Source organism: Lepidochelys kempii, chromosome 2 (assembly GCF_965140265.1).
Source record: "Lepidochelys kempii isolate rLepKem1 chromosome 2, rLepKem1.hap2, whole genome shotgun sequence".
In the NCBI taxonomy this organism is placed as follows: domain Eukaryota; kingdom Metazoa; phylum Chordata; order Testudines; family Cheloniidae; genus Lepidochelys; species Lepidochelys kempii.
In genome coordinates this window covers 51,911,499-51,931,948 of record NC_133257.1, presented here as the reverse complement: position 1 = coordinate 51,931,948, position 20,450 = coordinate 51,911,499, and the positions used below count along the sequence as shown (strand labels likewise).

General features: G+C 41.2%; 1 protein-coding gene across 7 annotated transcripts in view; it reads right to left on the bottom strand.

Moving 5' to 3' along the window:
- Positions 1–12,502: 12,502 nt before the first annotated feature.
- SNX16 (sorting nexin 16) overlaps positions 12,503–20,450 on the bottom strand; it is a 30,491-nt gene continuing 22,543 nt past the window's right edge. For all 7 annotated transcript variants that reach the window (XM_073330714.1, XM_073330709.1, XM_073330710.1 and 4 more), the window contains 4 exons: positions 19,188–19,257; positions 16,338–16,474; positions 14,338–14,457; positions 12,503–14,067 (listed from right to left, as the gene is read on the bottom strand). In XM_073330714.1, coding sequence (XP_073186815.1) covers positions 13,959–14,067; positions 14,338–14,457; positions 16,338–16,474; positions 19,188–19,257 — 436 coding nt within the window. In that variant the 3' untranslated portion in view covers positions 12,503–13,958. The remainder of the gene's footprint in view (positions 14,068–14,337; positions 14,458–16,337; positions 16,475–19,187; positions 19,258–20,450) is intronic.

Below are 20,450 nucleotides of genomic sequence, written 5' to 3'. Positions count from 1 at the left end.
ATAAGTAGTGTTGAGGTATGATTTGATGTTTTTTCATACCTGATTTTAAAGCTACTTACAGCATTGCTGCTCTGTCTCTCTGCTCTTTCTTGGAGAACCACAACACACAGACAGAGGAAAGTTTTTTTCCCATTTTGAAAAGTTCTAGCCTTCCCATTGGCTCTTTTGGTCAGGTGCCCACTCCCTTCCTTTACTCGGGGAATGTTGTTAACCCTTCAAGCAAACAGAGAACAGCCACCAAGAGGGATTTTTATGGCTAACTGGCTGGCTGGGTTTCAATAAAAGGGAGCTACCCTCCCCCTCAATTCATTTATCACACCTACCAAACAGCACTAGGGCTTAGATCCTCAAAGGTATTTAGGCTCCTAATTCCCATTGATTTCAATGCAAGTACTGAGCCTAAATACCTTTGAGAACCTGGGCCTAGAAACCTTGGTCTGGAGTCTTTCCTGTGCCAAGATCTGCTTCACCGGTCCCATTGGAGCAGTAGGTGCAGGAGCCACCAGCTGAGAACTCCACAGTTCAGGGAAAAGAATCTGTCCCCTTAACTTTTGAACTATCCTAACTCTTCTGTGATTGATTTCACTGCAACGGGAGCCGGGGATGCTCATTTGAAAATCAGGCCACCGATTATGTGCTTAACTTCAGACACCCGGGTTTCAAAACATCAGCCTCCACCAAGACTTTGCTAAATAAAGGATTTAAATATTTCTGGCCTCTATGCAGAGAATGTTTATGCCTGGCAGCATCTAGGGGAATTCTTTGCATGTACAGACTCTTTCAAGTGTAAAATGTGATGTTAATTAATACCCAAGGACAAGCTCAAGTTTTCACTGCTTATATTCCTTCGTTGCACACAAATTTGTGGATTGATTTGGTCAGCCTTAACTGAACCTCAAGAGCTGCTTTTTACCTGTTTATTTCTTATTAGAATTAGGATCAGGTAAGCCAGATCAGACTTGCAGGCCCCCATAGAAAATGGAGCAGCAGCAGCAAGTCCATTATTATGTCAACTTCTCAGTTAAAACAGCATTTTGACTCCTTCCAAAATTTCTCCAAAATGACCCAAATTTCTCACTTCTGGCTCTTTGCCGTAAAAGTTGTTATTTTTTTTTTCTCTTTTCAACTATATTTGAAGAGAATTGGACAAGGCCAGGTCTACACTGGGACAATGAAGTGTATCCAAAACCATGTTAATACTTTAGCTGTTTGTGGCTAATCCTAAAAGTAACCTAGGTCACTGAGATGCTGCTTGTCTGTCTGTATGCATGCCTCCCGCCCATCCCAATCACTGTAATATCTGAGCTCAGCACCATCTTTAATGTATTTATCCTCACACCATCTCTACGAGGTAGGGCACTGCTGTTATTCCATTTTACAGACGAGGAACGGAAGCACTTAGGGTTTGCCTATGGGGGTGTCATAAATATAAATGAAAGGGTAACCACCTTCCTGTATACAGTGCTGTAAAATCCCTCCTGGCCAGAGGAAAAACCCTTTCACCTGTAAAGGGTTAAGAAGCTAAGATAACCTCGCTGGCACCTGACCAAAATGACCAATGAAGAGATAAGATACTTTCAAACCGGGGGCGGAGAGGAAAACAAAGGGTCTGTCTGTCTGTGTGATGCTTTTGCCAGGAACAGATCAGGAATGCAGCTCAGAACTCCTGTAAAAAGTTAGTAAGTAATCTAGCTAGAAATGCGTTAGATTTCCTTTTGTTTAAATGGCTGATAAAATAAGTTGTGCTGAATGGAATGTATATTCCTGTTTTTGTGTCTTTTTGTAACTTAAGGTTTTGCCTAGAGGGATTCTCTATGTTTTGAATCTGATTACCCTGTAAGGTATTTACCATCCTGATTTTACAGAGGTGATTCTTTTACCTTTTCTTTAATTAAAATTCTTCTTTTAAGAACCTGATTGTTTTTACATTGTTCTTAAGATCCAAGGGTTTGGGTCTGTGTTCACCTGTACAAATTGGTGAGGATTTTTATCAAGCCTTCCCCAGGAAAGGGGGTGTAGGGCTTGGGGGGGGATATTTTGGGGGAAGACGTCTACAAGTGGGCTCTTTCCCTGTTCTTTGTTTAACACGCTTGGTGATGGCAGCATAGGGTCCAAGGACAAGGCAAAGTTTGTACCTTGAGGAAGTTTTTAACCTAAGCTGATAAGAATAAGCTTAGGGAGTCTTTCATGCAGGTCCCCATATCTGTACTCTAGAGTTGAGAGTGGGGAAGGAACCTTGACAGGGGGATAAAAACTCCATGGCTGGCCCCGTCAACTGACTCAGGCTCACGGGGCTCAGGCTTCAGGGCTGAAAAGTTGCTTTGTAGACATTTGGGCTGGGGCTGGAGCCCAAGCTCTGAGATGAGCAACAATTGAGGGTACCAGAACTTGGGCTCCAGTTCAAGCCAGAACATCTGTACAGCAATTTTTAGCCCACAGCCTGAGCCCCGTGAGCCTGAGTCAACTGACCCCAGCCAGGGCAGGGCAGGGAATCTTCCTCATTATGTGTATGTACAACACCTGACGTAATAGAGCACCAGTGTTGGTGGGGCCCTGTAAGTACTCTTGTTCTATAAAAAGTAAGTAAACAAGAAGGAAAAGAAGAGAGCCCTTAAAATCATGAGTTGACTACCACAAAACCTGGCTGGGAGCCTCACTGAGCCTGTTTAGGATTACCTAGACACAAAGGCAGGGAAGGAGCCCTAAGATGTTTGAGTCCTGAAGCCCTGGAGGGCATTTGCCATCGCTCACAACTGTTTCTTAAACCATTTTCTAAAAGTTTTACATACGACAACAGTAATGCGATGTTAAAACGTCAAAACACCACCTGTTCCAATTACACACAAGCCAGATGAACAATGCTTGACAGCCTGTATAATTATAAATGGAGACGGAAATAATTAAAGGGTATTTGATCTATAGAGTCATTCTTAACATCACAGAAAAAAATATCTGTGGCCTCTCTTGTTAGTCTGTAGAATCATCACCAGATGGAAAGGAGAAGGCAAGGGCATTTTAGGTTTAATCTTCTTCTATAAGGTAAGAGAGTAATAAAATCCAGAACAAACCAATAATTTATGAGCAAGAACATTTAGACATTTAAAATTCAGTCAAGCTTTCCCAGGACAATTTTCCTGTACACAGACTACTGTCTCCTCACATCAGTGTGTCATCTAATTTTAACTGCTGTTCAGCCTACAGATTCAGCAGTAGCAGAGTGATGTGCTGTGACATTGGGTGACTCTCTTAATCTCTCTCTTCCTCAATTACCCCTTCTTCCAAGTGGGGAATAATATATTAAAGCACTTTGAGGTGCGAGGGTGGAACGCACAATACAAGTGCAGGCTATTATTATTAATAATAAACATTTAGATTATGGTAGCGCCCAAAGCTCCTAGGCACAATGAGACCTCATTGTACTGGGTGCTGTACAAACATAGATAAATCCTTACTCTGGAGGGCTTAAAATGGAAACGTGACACAGGCACATTCGGCATGGTGGTTAGTGCACTAACTTCCCCTTGTGCAGACAAGGTCAAGTGTCAGCCAGGGATGAATGCACTCCCTGCTGCCCCCACAGACCTGTCTGCTGGAGCATAAGGGTACAATTTGGCCAGAAGTATTCCTCACCCAGAGGAAGGTGGTCTAGGCACAGCTAATAGTGATGGGACTGGAAAAGACCGATTCAAATTTCCCTCTTGAGCAGAGCTTCTCTCATCACAGCACCTCAGTCTGGCTGGGCCTGAATATCTCCCTCACTTCTCATAGCTCTCCTTGGGCTTGGCTTTTTGCCTGGCTCATTCTTCCCAGTCTGATTATTTCTACATAGCCTCAAAGTGCACTAGAATCTTTGCAGTACAAATAACAATGGGACTGTCTATTGTTCTGTTTGCACAGTGTCTAGCCCAACAAATGGTGGGGAGGGGTTGGGGTAAGGGATAAGAAGGGTTTAAAAAAGCAAGCATGCTATTACCTGGTCTGTCATGCAATACATACATGGAGTTGCGGGTTTGGTATGAGTGCACCCACCCACACAAACAAAAGAGGGATGGGAGAAATGAGTCAGAATATTTTGTGCTTGAAAGGGAGGTAGAAGAAGAAACAGACGCCTTGCTGTGGATGGGGATTTAACTACACACCTCCCATACACACTTTGCAGTGCATGAATTTTAATTTTAGGGCCAGCTGTTGTTCTTGAGGACAAGCTAATTTTAAGCTAACGCTGCCATTAGATCTCAGAGTGACAATGGGAGCAAAATTTCTTCCCCTTATGCCCTTTAATTTACACTCAATGGGCGCTATTTAGCAGAGCTACCATGCAGGCATACACTGTGATCAACTCGCTCCTCCTCCCCAGCTGCCTGAGCCTCCCCTACCACCTTTAAATGACACTTTAAAACACTTCCTTTCAAAAACCTTTTCTGCTTCAAACACAGGCAGCCTGCACAAAACCCCATCTTGTTCCTGATTAAAAGGTGCTCCTTTGTTTGGCTGAGGAATCAAAGTATATGTTGACAGCGTAGATATGACTGTGGTTGCAGTGTTTGTGCCAACCAATGGAAAAAGCACTGCTTTATAAATAATGTGTCTTGGGGTATCATTACGCATTTCTCTGTATTAACTGTCTCACTTGGCATTGGGACTCAGGCCTGGTCTACACTGGGGGCAGGGGTGGGGCAAAAGCCAGCTAAGTCAGTCTAAGTTACACAACTTCAGCTATGAAAATAGTGTAGGTGAAGTCGACTTACTTAGAGCTACTTACCGCGGCGTCTTCACTGCGGTAGGTCGACTGCTGCCGCTCCCCCATCGACTCCGCCTACGCTTCTTGCTCTGGTGGCGTACCAGAGTCGACAGGAGAGCGCTCGGTGGTCGATTGATCACTAGATATGATAAATCGACCCCCGCTGGATCGATCGCTCTGGAGATAAGTGCCCTAAGAGATGGTTGATTTTAGAAGTGTTTTGAATGTGTTTTAGGAACAGTAGACAAATTTTAAAGAGACAAATTTTCTTCTCTCTAATCTATAACAAAATTATCCAAGATTGTTACACCAGCCTTAAATCCAATTAGAAACTAGTTTATAATCCAACAGGAGGAATTTGCTGCTCGTGGGACACACTATTTCCCATAAGTGCGATGGTTTGATCAACTGCAGACTCAAATGAGAAACTTTAAAGGGGGGAGGGATAGCTCAGTGGTTTGAGCATTGGCCTGCTAAACCCAGGGTTGTGAGTTCACTCTTTGAGGGGGCCATTTAGGGATCTGGGGCAAAAATTGGGGATTGGTCCTGCTTTGAGCAGGGGGTTAGACTAGATGACCTCCTGAGGTCCCTTCCAACCCTGGTATTCTATGAATTGATTTTACATAATTTAGAGTTTCTTCAGGGTGAGGATTTTGGTTATTAAACTGGAGCTGTCCATAAGTACTGGCCTTTTTCAAAAATACCACACAGCATTGCAGGGAAGCTCATGAAACTATATCACACTCACATAGATAAAAAGGGTAGGTCAAATTTTGGATTACAAATTCTAAAATATATTAAAAACCCTGGCTTGGGTTATTTTCCCTGAAAAAGATACAGGGAAAACGGCAAACATAGAACTGTGCCCAGCAAAACAAGGCTGTGACAAAGAAGTACATGATAAAAATAAATGCCCAGAGAGTTAGGGTCTAGAGAGTTAGAGTTAAGGCTTTATAGACAAAGAAACTCCAGGATTTCAGGTATAGGTTTCTGAATGACAAACTCTGACATACAGCAGAACCTAATCCCATTGGAATGTAAAAGGCTATATTTAATGGATAAAGGAAATACCATGGGAAAAGTTTATCATGATTGGCAATCATTTGATCAATCCTCACAGTCTCAGAGGGAAATTGAAGTAGAGCTGCAGAGAGCAGGGGCAGACAAAAACACTTTCTCCTTTGCTAGAAAGAGCAAACATTTGAATCCTGCTAATTTAAAAGGAAAGAAGATAAAAATCAATCACGCAGAACAGTAATTGTTATAGGATGTTACAGAATTTAATTGAACTTACCTGTCTCCATCTACTCTAGATGGTCAGATTATTTGGTGTCCAAGACTAAGTAACAGAAATGTGTATGTAATGATACAGGCCAGGATAACTAAGAACTTCTTAAAGGCCAATCTCAAGCTTTATAGTAAAGTACGTAACTATGAACATTATGTTCTACAGCACTGTTCAGAAATCTCAAGGAAATAGCTCCAGGATGGTGGAGGTGAACTAATGATATACGGAGAAAAAGGATTAAGGGGAAGGGGAAATAATTCAAAGCAGGGCTGGCATTAAAACAAAGGAAAAGCAAACACATTACTCCAACTGGAGATTAATGACTACATGGGAGGGTTAGGTGTAGGGTGACCAGATAGCAAGTGTGAAAAATCGGGATGGGGTGAGGGGTAATAGATCTCTATATAAGAAAAAGCCCTGAATATCAGGACTGTCCTCATAAAATTGGGACATCTGGTCACTGATGATTAGGTGATTTGGACTTCACACTGGACAGAGCCTGACAATCCCTAACAAAAACTCTGGTCACAGTTGCAGAGATTTCAAGGCGCTGGACTTATGCAGGGATTCCCAGAACTCGCCATGCACTGGTAAAAGACAGTTACCTTTTCCTTAACTGGTGTTCTTCAAGATGTGTTGCTCATGTGTATTCCACAATAGGTGTGCGTGCTCGCCATGTGCCCCGGTGCCAGAAGTTTTCCCCCTGGCAGTACCCGTGGGGGTGGGAGTGCCCCCCGCAACCTCTGGAATGGCGCCTGCCTGGTGCAGTATAAGGGGAGCTGCACGTCCCCCCAACCCTCAGTTCCTTCTTGCCGGACAACTCCAACAGAGGGGAAGGAGGGTGGGAAGTGGAATAGACATGAGCAACACATCTTGAGGACCACCATTTACCGAAAAGGTAACTGTCTTTTCGTCTTCGAGTGATTGCTCATGTGTATTCCACAATAGGTGATTCCAAGCTATATCTGTTGGAGGTGGGTAGGAGTTCACAAGTTCCCAGGAGGGAGGACAGCCCTGCCGAACCCAGCGTCATTTCTGGTTAGGGAGATGATCGCATAGTGCGAGGTGAACGTGTGAACCGAAGACCACGTGGTGGCCCTACAGATGTCCTGAATGGGGATGTGGGCCACGAAGGCAACCAACGAGGCCTATGCCCAAGTCAAGTGTGCCATCACAATGGGTGGCGGGGGGACACCCACCAGCTCATAACAGGTACGGATGCACGAAGTGATCCAATTGGAAAGCCGCTGAGTGGAAATCGGCTGGCCTCTCGCGCACTCAGCTGAGGCAACGAATAGTTGCAAGGACTTTCTGAACGGCTTGGTCCACTCGAGGTAGAAAGCCAGAGCCTGTAGCACATTGAGCGTGTGGAGACGGTGCTCCTCACTGGACACGTGGGGCTTGGGGCAGAGGACCAGTAGAAAAATGTCCTGACCCATGTCGTAAGCAGAGACCACCTTCGGGAGGAATGCAGGGTGTGGGCAGAGCAGGACCTTATCTTTATGAAAAACCGTGTATGGTTCAGGTTCCTACTGCGGGACCAGGGGTCTAGAATATGGGAAAAGATGGTCCAATCCCTTGAGGAACCGGCCAGTCATAGCATGGGAAAATACCATGTGCCCCTGCACTGGCGGATGGAAGGCTGATATGGTTGCCAGGTGCACCTTGACTGACGAAGGCGCCAGGTCCTGGGCTCTCAGGTGGAGCAGGTAGTCAAGAATAAGCTGGATTGGGGCAGTCACGGGAGAGACACCGTGGTCTTCTGCCCATCTAGAAAAATGGGACCACTTTGCCAAATAAGCACGGTGAGTGGAGGGCCGTCTACTTTCAAGGAGGATGCGCTGAACCTTTTCTGAGCACATCCTCTCCTCTCCACCTAGCCACTGAGCAGCCACGCCGTGAAGTGAAGAGCTGCTAGGTTGGGCTGGAGGAGGCGGCCCTGGTCCTGAGAGAGCAGGTCCAGGTGGGGCAGCAACGGCCATGGCGGAGCTACCCCCAAACCCGTGAGGGTCCCGTACCAATGTTGCCTGGGCCATACCAGGGCAATCAGGATGACCCGGGCCTTGTCTGGCTTTACCTTCTCCAGAACCCTGCTGATTAGAGGGAATGGGGGAAAGGCGTAGAGAAGCCGGCCTGACCAGGACAGGAGAAAGGCATAGGAGATAGCACACCTCCTCAGGTCCCCCTGGAGCAGAACCAGGGGCATTGCCGGTTCTGCCAAGTTGCGAATAGGTTCACCTGGGGAGTTTCCCACCTTCAGAAGAGCCGATGGGCCACTTCCAGGTGGAGGAACCACTCGTGAGGAAAAGTCCCTGCTCAAGAGATCCGCTCTCTCGTTCTGGGCGCCTGGTAGGTGGAAGGCCTTCAGGTGGATGTCGTGGGCTATACAGAAGTCCCACAGACTGAGGGCTTTGTGGCAGAGGGCAGAGGATTGGGCCCCACCTTGCCTGTTGATATAGAACATTGAGTCCATGTTGTTCATGAGGACCATGACTACCTTGCCCTCCAGGTGCGAGCAGAAGGCCATACATGCCTGAGTTCCTTGATGTTTATATTCAGGGTCAGGTCTTGGGCCGACCACAGGCCTTGGGTCTGAAAGTTCCCCACATGGGCCCTCCAACCAAGGTCTGACGCGTCGGACACCAGTTCCAATGATGAGGCCCTGTCTCTGAAAGGGACCCCTTGGAGCATGTCGTTTGGGGTGGACCACCACCATAGGGAGGTGATCACAGAGGCCGACATGGTGAGGACCTTGTCCATCCTGTCCGTGGCCTGGGAGAACTTCGAGGCCAACCAGAGCTGGAGGGGCCTCATCCTAAGTCTGGTATGATGGAGCACATACATGCACGCCAACATGTGACCCCCAGAGCTGCAGACAAATCCTGGCTGTTGTCACCGGGAACTTTGAGACTGAGTCTATGAGACCTTTCAGGGTCTTGAATCTCTCTGGCGGGAGAGAGGCTCTGGCCGATGCTGTGTCCAGGAGCGCCCCAATAAACTCTATGTGTTGGACCAGGACTCATGTGGATTTGGTGCTGTTTACCAACAGGCCCAAGGCAGTGCACGTGGACAGAAGGAGCGCCACGTGATCCCTCATCTGCGACCGGGAGATGCCTTGACCAGCCAATCGTCCAGATAGGGAAAAAACTGGACTCCGCCTGTCTGAGGTAGGCCGCTACCACCGTCATGCATTTTGTAAACACGCTGGGGGCAGTGGACAGACCAAATGGGAGGACTGTGAATTGGTAGAGATTCTGTCTCACCACGAAATGGAAGAAGTGCCTGTGCCCCTCAAATATGTGGATGTGGAAGTACGTGTCCTGCAGATTGAGGGCAGCACACCAGTCCCTGGGATCCACGGAGGGGACGATGGAGGCCAGGGAAACCATACGGAACTTGAGTTTCACCATGTACTGGTTCAGACCTCGCAGGTCCAGGATGGGTCTGAGCCCCACTTTGGCCTTCGGAATAAGGAAGTATCGGGAGTAATACCTCTTGCCCATGAACTCCTCAGGCACTGCTTCTACCGCTCCTAGTCCTAGGAGCTGCCCCACCTCCTGCTCGAGCAGAACCTCATGCGAGGGGGCCCCCAGTAGGGATAGGGGTTAGGGGGGTGGTTGGGCAGGGAGGAAGTAAACTGGAGGGTGTAACCCCGGGAGATGGTGTTGAGGACCCATCGGTCCGAGGTTAGCCGCGACTATTCCGGGAGGAAAGAACACAACTGGTTGGAGAAAGGGAGCTTTATTGAGGGTGGATCCCTGATGAGGTGCCCCTGAGCATCCCGTCAAAAGCGCCTTTTCCCTGCCTGCTTGCCCTTAGAGGAGCCAGGCTAGGGGGCCGGCCGAGACTGCCTCTGAGGGCGTCTCTTATTGTCCCGCTGTTTCTTGTGGGCAGCCTCATACTTCTTGTGGGTGACCTCATACGCACACCTATTGTGGAATACACATGAGCAATCACTCAAAGAACTACTAGGGCTGTTTGAAAAATGTTCATGAAAGAGGCAAAAACCCAGGAAAACATTTATCAAGTTTTGAATTGAAATCTTCATTTACTACCGTTCTGCTAGATACACAGCCAACTGCTGGCCATACCACTACTAGGCTCTGGTTTGAAGCTATGGACTAACTCCAATAAAGAGAAAGTAGAAGAAGCCAAACTGGGAATGGAATTTATTGCTGCTCTAAGCAGTGCTCTCATGTATATTCTCAGAATATTGTTTCAGAGAGCCTACCACCTAACATGGCTACATCTTATTATCCCCCAGTCCTATTCTAGGACTTTGCCACTCAAATGCTGTGGCGTTCCAAACAGATGAGTCAGAGGGAAGGTAGCAGGAGCTTGTAAGGAGGATCATGCTGCATAGGCTCCACTCACCTGTAAATTTCAGGCCTGGTTTCATTGTGCATTTGCTCCCCCCCCCTTGAGTAGACCCCAACAGAGCATTTTTGCTCATAGTAATTAATGGTTCATTGTCAAAGTGGGATAGGCACAACATGAAGTTCCACAGGGATCCATTCTTGGTTCACTACTGTTCAGTGTTTTCATTCATTCATTTTACAGGGCACATTAGAGTACACTAATCAAATGAGAGAGATGCAAAACTGGGACAGATTGCAAATACTTTAGAGGATAGAAATAAAAATCCAATTTGTTATTGATAAAGGTGAGAAATAGTCTGAAATAAAAGCAAGACTCACTAAATAAGCATGAGGTAGTTGGGGCAGGAAAGAGTAGTCAGGCACTAATGCAGAAAGGAAGAATATTAGCTCTGGGAGCAATATGGGCTAGGCAATGTTAACAGAAAACAACCTCCAGGTTGGAGTAGATGATACAATGCATCAACTCTGGCAGAACAGAGGCAAGGACATTATTGGGTTGTAATCCATCTATATAGTTGACTCTGCTCTGATTTCAATTTGCATGCTACACCCATTGACGACAGCACAAACAAAAAAATCCACAATTCAGTGCTTATGAATGGAACCACTGCCAGCTGGTTTTTGTTGTATTAGAATCAGAATGTTTGAAATAACGGTATAGAAGGGTATTTGAGCTTGAAAAGAACCATACAAAAAAGTGAATTTTAGAGAAACAAAGAGGTAAAAAATTAGCTACTGGTGATGTTCAAGATGACTTTGTGTTGCTGAACTCCAAAAGGAATTACTTTTGTATTTCTATCAGTGGTGTAACTACATTGAAGTCCCATATTGTATGCTATGTGGATTTACATAAGGTGATACTAAGTATTTGCTCCACAAAATTGCATTTTTTGTTTAGCTGCATCTGACTATTACAGGGAAACCTTAGTCAGTACATTTCAAATGCCTTGTATGAATAATTGATTTAAAAACCTACTGTGTCAATCCACATAAGTATCTGAGAGGTACCAACTGGAAGTGTGCTTAAAGGGAATAGAGGCTACACACAAGATACGGCAATTAAAGCCCAGTTTATAAGAACAGAGGCATACAGCAGAACCTCAGAGTTACAAACACCTTGGGAATGGAGGTTGTTCATAACTCTGAACAAAACGTTATGGTTGTTCTTTTAAAAGTTACAACCAAACATTGGCTTAATACATGTTTGAAACTTTCCTAGGCAGAAGAAAAATGCTGCTTTTAACCATCTTGATTTAAATGAAACAAGCACAGACAGTTTCTTTGCCTTGTCAAATCTTTTTTATAAACTTTCCCTTAATTTTTTTTGTAGTTTATGTTTAACACAGTACTGTACTGTATTTTCCCTTTCTTTTTGGTCTCTGCTGCTGCCTGAGTATTTCTGATTCCAGATGAGGTGTGTGCGGCTGACTGGTCAGTTCGTAACTCTGGTATTCTACTTTACTACAATCTTTACGGAGGGCAGGGCAAAACAAAATCACCCACAAATCTGGACCCTCCCATTTAACTGCTTTGTAAAATTTTTGTATTTAGGCTTATATTCATTAAACGAGTAAAGGCAGACAGAAAATTAACATAGGTGGAGAATTTTAAAACAGAGTTGTCTTAAAAATATCTTGAATTTCGCTGATCATTTAAAACATTTGTAATCCTAAAACCAATACTATTTTAGTCCATTTAGTTCAGACCTGTTTTTTAAACATGTAAGTGATTGCTGGGATTTGATGACAAGTTATCAAAAAAGATAAGTAATTTTAAATGTACCAGAAGTCAGTAATTGTATTGAATTCTCTGGATGCCTTAAAGGCTATCCCAGTAGGATATTCAAACTCTTTAATCACTTTTTATTTTACCTTCAGTAGAAGTACAGTAAGTTTCCCGATATGTTGTGCAGCATTCCTACATTTTCATGCAGACATTAAATTTTGGTACAAAGATGACTGAGTTTAGACTAGAAGTTGAACAACTGTATGACATAAATAAGACACTGCCGATCTGTCTTTCAGATAGATTTTTATACTTTTCTCTCACAAGGCACTGAAAATCTTTCTACCAAACAGATAAAGAAAGTTGATGTGATGTCTGTAGTTTTATTTCCCCAGAAGGGTTCATACAGTTCTACATAAAGATTATATATACAGCCTGAAATACAAAGTTAGCTTTGAAAACTCCAGCACACAGACACTGCATATTAACAGCATTAAACAAAGGAGTGAGTGAAATGGGGTGGTTGGGGGTGGGGAGAAGGGGGAGCATTCTTCCCACTAGAAAAGCAGAAGAAAACAAGGCACTTTCAGTAAATAAGTACAGAACAGAAACAAGCTGTATGAAAGATTTCATAAAGCTTACCCAGAGTACTACAGCTAACTTCCGTAGCAATGAACAAGTAAAATACAAAAAGGCATAACATAATCCTCTCCCTCCCTGCAACTCCCCTTTCTCAAAAGAAATTAGCCAATTGAACTTGGCACAAACGAGTTAATTATTATAAAGTGCATCACCTGGCTTAATACATTTTGAAAAATAGGCTATAGAATGTTTTGTAGCAATATTCCCATGTGTACAATATATCGAAACAAAAATACATTGAAACTAGATTCAACCTAATTATGAATGTGAAGAAAAAATATGGCTTTTTATTTATTTATTTATTTATTTTTACAAATCATTCAGTCATCTCCATATAATCTAGATTATGTTTAAAAAAACCCAAAGTATGTATGCATTAGCAAGAAGGTAAGAGGTAGTGTTCTGGATAAAAGGCAACATTGCTGATTTTATCATTAAGTGGGAGTGTGACAAAGGTGTAGGATTATAAAGATGCATTACTGAACTAAATCAATTATTACAACATGCTACAACGGGATGAACATACACCATGTGTTGGGTTTCCATGGCTCACTTCTTTCAGCAACTACTACAAGTTTGTTTTATTAAAATGTCCATTGATAATCTCATTTCATAAATCCTTTTCTTTTGTCACTGCAAGTCTTATTTTATTGCATTAAAACTCCAGAGAAATTTTCATTTAGAACTTTAAAAACATAGTAGCTCCTATAGTCTTATTAAACCCAACTTGTGTTCATCTTTATTTCAATGAGCATTAATTTATGGCTATATAAGAATGTGAAAAAACAAACAAACAGATGAACACATTAAATGTATCACATCTGTAGCAACATGCAATACGTAACACGTCACATGTGACTGGTGACTACATATACGTAGCTTTAGCTAGCAAATCATCATGATCTTCTGTGTTCAGTACTTAAGAATCTAGGCATAGCTGAATTTAGCCCTAATTAGATTGTATAATATATTAAATATATAAAGGCTGGATAAAAACTGAATCAAAGCAGCAATGAGTATATTTCCTATGTGAATAATTTGTAAGGATTTGTTTATGTAAACAATCAATGTGTGCCTTCTTGGTCTTTGCTGTAAATTCTTTACAGCTATGCATGCTTTTACCTATGAATAGTCTGTCCCAAGCATTATGAAACTTTTGAAGGTAATGACAGCTGCTGTTAATTTATTCCTCTTCATCAGCAGTATATGCTACTTCAGCAACTTCAATTTCTGGTACAGAGTTTTCAGCCAATAAGCCACTCCAGCATGTCTGATTATTCTCTTTATCAGAGCTGCAACAACAGATCAATAAGTCAGTCATACAGAAACCAGTTTGTTGCTCTGTATTAATTTCATGCCTCTCATCTGCAAAACATTTGCAAAACTAGGTAACTACTACTCACTGCAAGTCTACAACCTCCTCTTCTCCAAGGTCCATATCAAATACATTGTACAGCTGCTAATATTGTGCAGTAAACAGTTTTGTGCTACACAGATGAGTAGTATGTCTATACAGTCAAGTACTTAATGTATTTTAAGTTAAAAAATAAAGTTGCATTTACCAGCTGTCATCTCCCAAGGCACCCTGATCTGCTTCTATTGCAGAAGACTCCACCTCACCACTGCACTCACTTTCTTCTCCTGACATTCTGCGTGTTTTCCCATTTCCTAAAGACAAATCCCTACAGCAAATTCAAGAGAGACATTTATGTAGAATATAACCAATATATTTGACAAAACATTCAGTAGTGAATCAGCACTTGAAGAGCCACTAATGCTTCATTTTAAATGAGACATTTTGTTTAGAAACAACTATCATTCCCCCTACTTACCCCTCTTGTTTCTTTTTTTATTAGAAAGTTCCATAGTTTACGCAGGATCTTTGTTTTGGAGCAGCTCATCAGCTCCAGCTGCTTATTCCTCACCTGAAGCTAATCCTCTGTCCTTCATATCACAAAATGATTCTGATGCCCCAAACAGAGGACTGTGATTTCAGGTAAGAGATCAGCAGCGAATGCAGATGAATGTTAAACAATATTTCTTAAGGCTCTACTTCATTGGTTCCAAGGCCAGAAGGGATCATTGTGATCATCTAGTCTGACCTCCTGTACAACATAGGTCATAGAAAATTGCCAATGATAGAGAATAAGTGGTATTGGTGGATATAACAAACACACATTTTTTTTCACAAGTTTGCCTAAGTAGGATAGTGTTTCATTAACAATGAAACATAGAAAGGTAACAGGGTCTTTCCTGAAGCATGGTGGGACAAAAATTACTAGGTCAGTGGCAAGTTCCTGTACTACAGATCCTGGCTAAAAATGGGTATTTTGCCATGAGAATATGGATTGTCCCCAGAGCATATTACGTCCGTGAAATATATCTGGCACTTAATTGTAACATTAATGAAGTACAAAGCTGTTTGTTTTTTCATACTATTCATTAATTCCTTCTCATTCCTGCCTCCATCTCTTCTCTCCACCTCAGTCAAATTTATTCTTTTCCTGTCCAAACATACATCTCTGCCAATCCCTACTCCTACTACTTTTTTTAAAAAAGGTAAAGCTGCTTTCAAAGTAGAGTGTTCTGAAAAGAAGAAACTGTAGTTGGACGGGAAACATTTAAAATTTGTTTGAAAACAATCTTACGACAGTAGATCTTCAGATTGGTTGAAATTTAAGCTATAGAAAGCATAATATTTATAACTTTATTTATTGTGACTGGTGGCTTGTTTGTGAGTTTTCCTAATCTTTTTTGCAATAGCTGCAGTAACAGTTCCTCAAACTATTTTCTTATTGTGTTAATGACTAAATTCAAGTCATGCATCCAACACCATATTCATTGTTTTAGTGAACTTGTATATGCCATAGCACACATCCCTAGAGCTTTTCAAGCACCTAACATGGCTTTGAGGACTCATTCCTTTCCAAATAAAATTCCAGAATGATAGATTCAGCAGGTCTTGCAGAACTCTCAATATTTCAACATCATCTCCCCTGGGTCTGCTGCATACTTTAGCAGATATGCACAATAAAATTTTATTATGAAGCCTTGCCACTACTTTTTCTTTGATTTAAAGAGCTTTGAAACAGGACTACAAATTGTTTATCTGCTGCAGCATGCCAAGCACCTCAGAGCAACAAAGTTAAAACTACAAACACACATGAAATACAAGAGATGAAACCACAAGAACAGATCAAGCAATCATTTTGCCATGTCAAAGGCTTTCAGATATAGGGGAACTTTAAAACTTCTAAAGCGAGCCAAATAAACCACCATTCTCACTTCCAGGAAGGCATTCCACACACCAAGGACTGCAGAGGCAAAGTTCGGACTGTACTTAACCTTCTTACCTGTTTTCACTGATCTTAGAGGAGGTGGAACAGTATGATTGGCAAAATGATTTAAAAAACAAACACAGAACATTTCCTTAGCTAGCCCCTCAACATATGAGAAAGCATTATTTAAAACGCTGCCTTCTGCACAGCCACTTGACTGATGTATCTGGATAGCTACTAACATCAGTCTGTGAAATTTTGAAAATACTGAAGCCACAACATACCTAATTCTCTTCTCTACAGTATCTATATGAAGTTGTTTTTCACTTAATAATTTCTTCAATGATTCCACTTCCCTTTGTTTTTCAATAAGTTCTTTTTGGAGACGGTAATTAGTTTCCTCCAGAGTTTCACAAAAAGCCTAAAAGAAAATTTCAAGGTTATTTGCCAGTAACCCTAGTGGACTGAGTTTACGGCTTTTCTTTTAAAAATGTACAATAGTTACAGGGTTATAGTTGCTTTTCTTTGTATTGATCCCCTGAAGAGCTGTCTAATGAATTTTAAAAGTTGTAGTTTTGTCTTTAATAAAAAGATGTAACTGGCTTTGAACCATTTATTACACCATACCACAACTGAAATACTTTTGCCATGTCACACCACTGACATTTACGTAACCAACTGCAAAATAAATACAGGATTGACAAAGTAGGCCCTCATCCTGAAAGTAATCCTTGCATGTATACCCTACTGAATTTCACAGTGAACTCTCTCCAGTTTTAATGTGTAAGGCTAAAGTATACTGCTATATAGCCATTTAATGCAGGATATGGTACAAGTCTTGGCATCTAGCCTACTGTTCTATTACTGTTAGCAGTAAGTCTGCCACCAGTAATGAGCACTTCTGATTTAATAATGTGTGTGTCCTCCTCACTAAATAATGAAACCATCCAACTCAGAGGTGAACTTTTTGGTTTATATTACATGCAGTTAACCATTGATTCACTGGACTTATTAAATGTGAACATTTTAGACAGGGCTATGCCCTATTAAAGTCAAAAGTAATATGGTTCATATTAGTGAAGTTACCTGTATGCTACAGTTAAGATAGTGTCAGCAATTCTATTGTTTTTCAGAGGTCTAAAAGTCACCTGTAAAAATATGTTTTGGGAAGATACTGTATTTTGCTTCAACATACAAGTCCATCGCTGAATAACAATTAATGAAATTGGTGGTAATATTTACAATTATATAGATTTGAAACAAAACACAATGTATCCCCAATTCAAAGATATTTCTATACATTAAAAGATATCTGACTTTACATTACTTCATGGTTTAAAAGTTAATTCATCTTATTGACTATAGTATAGTAAATTCCTAGGCCATTAGAAACAAACTCCTATGGTATAGTAAATTTACCTAGGCCATTAGAAACAAATTGTCAGGTTAGCATGAGTTTTGTTCACACCTGTGCATAGCAGGAATAGTCTTCCAGAAAACACTTGACACCCAATTAAACCTTCACAATGAACATTTTCAGTGAACCCCTAACAATGACTCCAATTAAGCAGATGTTCCATTTCAGGAAGCCATTTATGTGGATTCTGTTGTATTTTGCAGAATGTCAGAGTATCCCGGGTTTAGAAATTGGTCATTATACATGTACAAGTAGTGTAAGAACATTTATACGAATTCCTTATAAAACTGTATGAACAGCTAGACTAATGCACCTAAATGTTTGTCACATAAATAGTCCACAAAGAAAGAAAAATGTACACACTGAATTAAGAGTCAACAAAGCAGCTGTTAATTGTGCTAAATGGGCACGTACTTTTTAAAAAAAATAACCCTGGAATATATGGTATATGCATACCTGCTGCCCAAAGAAATTATTGAAATCTGCATGGGACTAAACACCAGTAAGTGTACTATACAAGTTGTTAGGCTGGTAAGGAGATGGATTAGTGCTACTAGAATCTAAGCTTGAGATACCTATCAGGAAAATATGTGTATGATCATTATTGCTATGAACAGAATGCTTGTTTAATTAGCGTGAACTAGTCATTCAACTAGTTTGCATTACTATAAATGGTTTGTTTTTACCTCAGAGTTTATAATCAAATAGTTAACATGAAAACTGATTTCACCATCTTCGAAATGAAAGTGTATACTATACAAAATGATACACTGAATCCTTGAAGATGTACACAATAATGTACCCAGAGAGAGATTGTCAGAAGTTGGGTTCCAGGTTTCTTTGGGTGGTAAAAGTGGGTCTGGCTGAAGGAGCTGCATCTACATTTTAGCTTCCACCAGCATTAATATGCATTCATTTGAACCAGTGAGATTCTTTTAAAATTCCCCAATGCAGACATAGCTTTGGACAGCCATGCCTCAATTTGTTTATGGCTTTATAGGTCTAAACTTCAGACTGCATCCAGAAACAAATTGACAGTATAAATTACAATGCACCAAGATAATGTGCTCCCTGCAAAAAGCATTGCTGAAGTTTCCACTGAACTGAAATGCAAGCAAGGGAAGACTGCTGCCACAACAGACAGCTCAATCTGAATCAGAGTTATTTTATCTGCAAAGTAACTCAATGTGAGAAACATGCGATTCTTTTACTAAATGTAAATGGCGTGGATTAACCATCTGTTCACCACCTGAAATATTTCTGCTCATTGGGACTTTGCTGATGCTACTGTGAAGCCAGAAAACTAACTTGTACAACTATGACATACAATTGCAGTAACTTTATCCTGTAGTTTGTCATACTCTAAACTAGACCTTTGCCACTAACACTCTAGCTATCTTCTTACCCACTTCACCTGTGCCAACAACTAGTATACGGTAGTAACCCCTGAGGACAAAGCACATTTAGGGATCATTGTATCAATAGAAGAGGACAAAAGATTATTAATGGGCCCAGATCATTCAAAAATGGTTGGTCAGTTTTAAAATTAAGCACAAGCAGTTACTGCTTTCTGATTATGAATTAATGAAAGTCTACCCCAGCTATACAGGAAAAATGACAATATTCTGCCGATATTTTACAATATTCTAAAAACAAATATTATTATTGTTCTATATTCACTATTTGTTCTTGTCACATGATATTATATAGCACTTACCCTGCTCTCTTCTAGGCTATCAAATGGACCTGGTGGATCATCCAAACAAAGAAACTCTCTCACTGCAAGGCTTCACCAAAAAACAAAACAAAAAAATATATATATATATATATTGAGCTGAGGTGTAAAAGTAACATGCAACAATATCTAAAGATGAACACAACTGAAGGGTTTCTGCAAGTGACTAATGATTTTGTTAATGAAAGGAATCGATGCTTTCATATTATTCCCGCCAATATACTTAAGTGTTTATATACTATTCTTTTTATGTCAGCCATGCTTGTGTGTTTAGCCAGTAACAGTACTTAACAGAGACTATATGAATTTCTCATAAGCTTTTACATCCATGCTTAAGTTATGAATTTAAAATATATAGGGGAGTTTAGTTTAAAATGAGGATTTCTGAGCTTCTTGAGAGAAATTGATCATTTTGATGACAATTGACTAGCTATTTCCCAGGCACCTTAAATATTTAACAGTAAAATTCTCCTGGTTACTAAATATTAAAAGATGAACTAAAATCACTACAGTACTATTTAGTAAGGGCTAGAACCTTCTAGGGATCTGTTCTTCAATTACATCAGTGGGGCTCTGCACAGACACAAGGATACACAAAGATAGATCTATTTGCAGGATCTTGGTTTAAAATCCCAATCCATTAACCAATACACAGTAAAAAAAATTCCAGGTACCAAGTTTGGTGTTACCTGGATGAATTACATGTAAGTGGGACATGTTATGTCATTACTAAAACCTATATTTTATAGATGACATTTGTAACTAATACGAATTCATCTTTAGAAGCCAGACATTTCCTGTATCAGAAAACAGAACCTAGAAGTTCACACCAATAGATAATATAATGTCTGCATTCCTTTGTCTTAGTGTATGTAATTATTAATTTGAGTGCCGGGCATGCCCATTGCACTGCATAGCTTTTGTACATTTCTTGAAAAAATAAACATTTTAAAAAATATTAATATTAAATAAGTTAAATACTTTTTAAAAAAAACATTTCCTCAAATCTATCTCCTTCCTTGACTGGCCAAGACCTGACTTCTGGGGTTCTGGTTTACCCTGCTACAGATATCATCATCATCTTTAACTTGGATTAAAAACAATGTCAAGAAAGCAGACCCTTACACCCTTTAAGTGTCTAAAGCTAAAACTGGCACAGTAGAAACACAAGTCTAGGTCCCTAATTTCCTATTCCCCCCTTCACTCCCTACAGGTTGCATGCAGGGAATGCCATTTTCCCCTTCT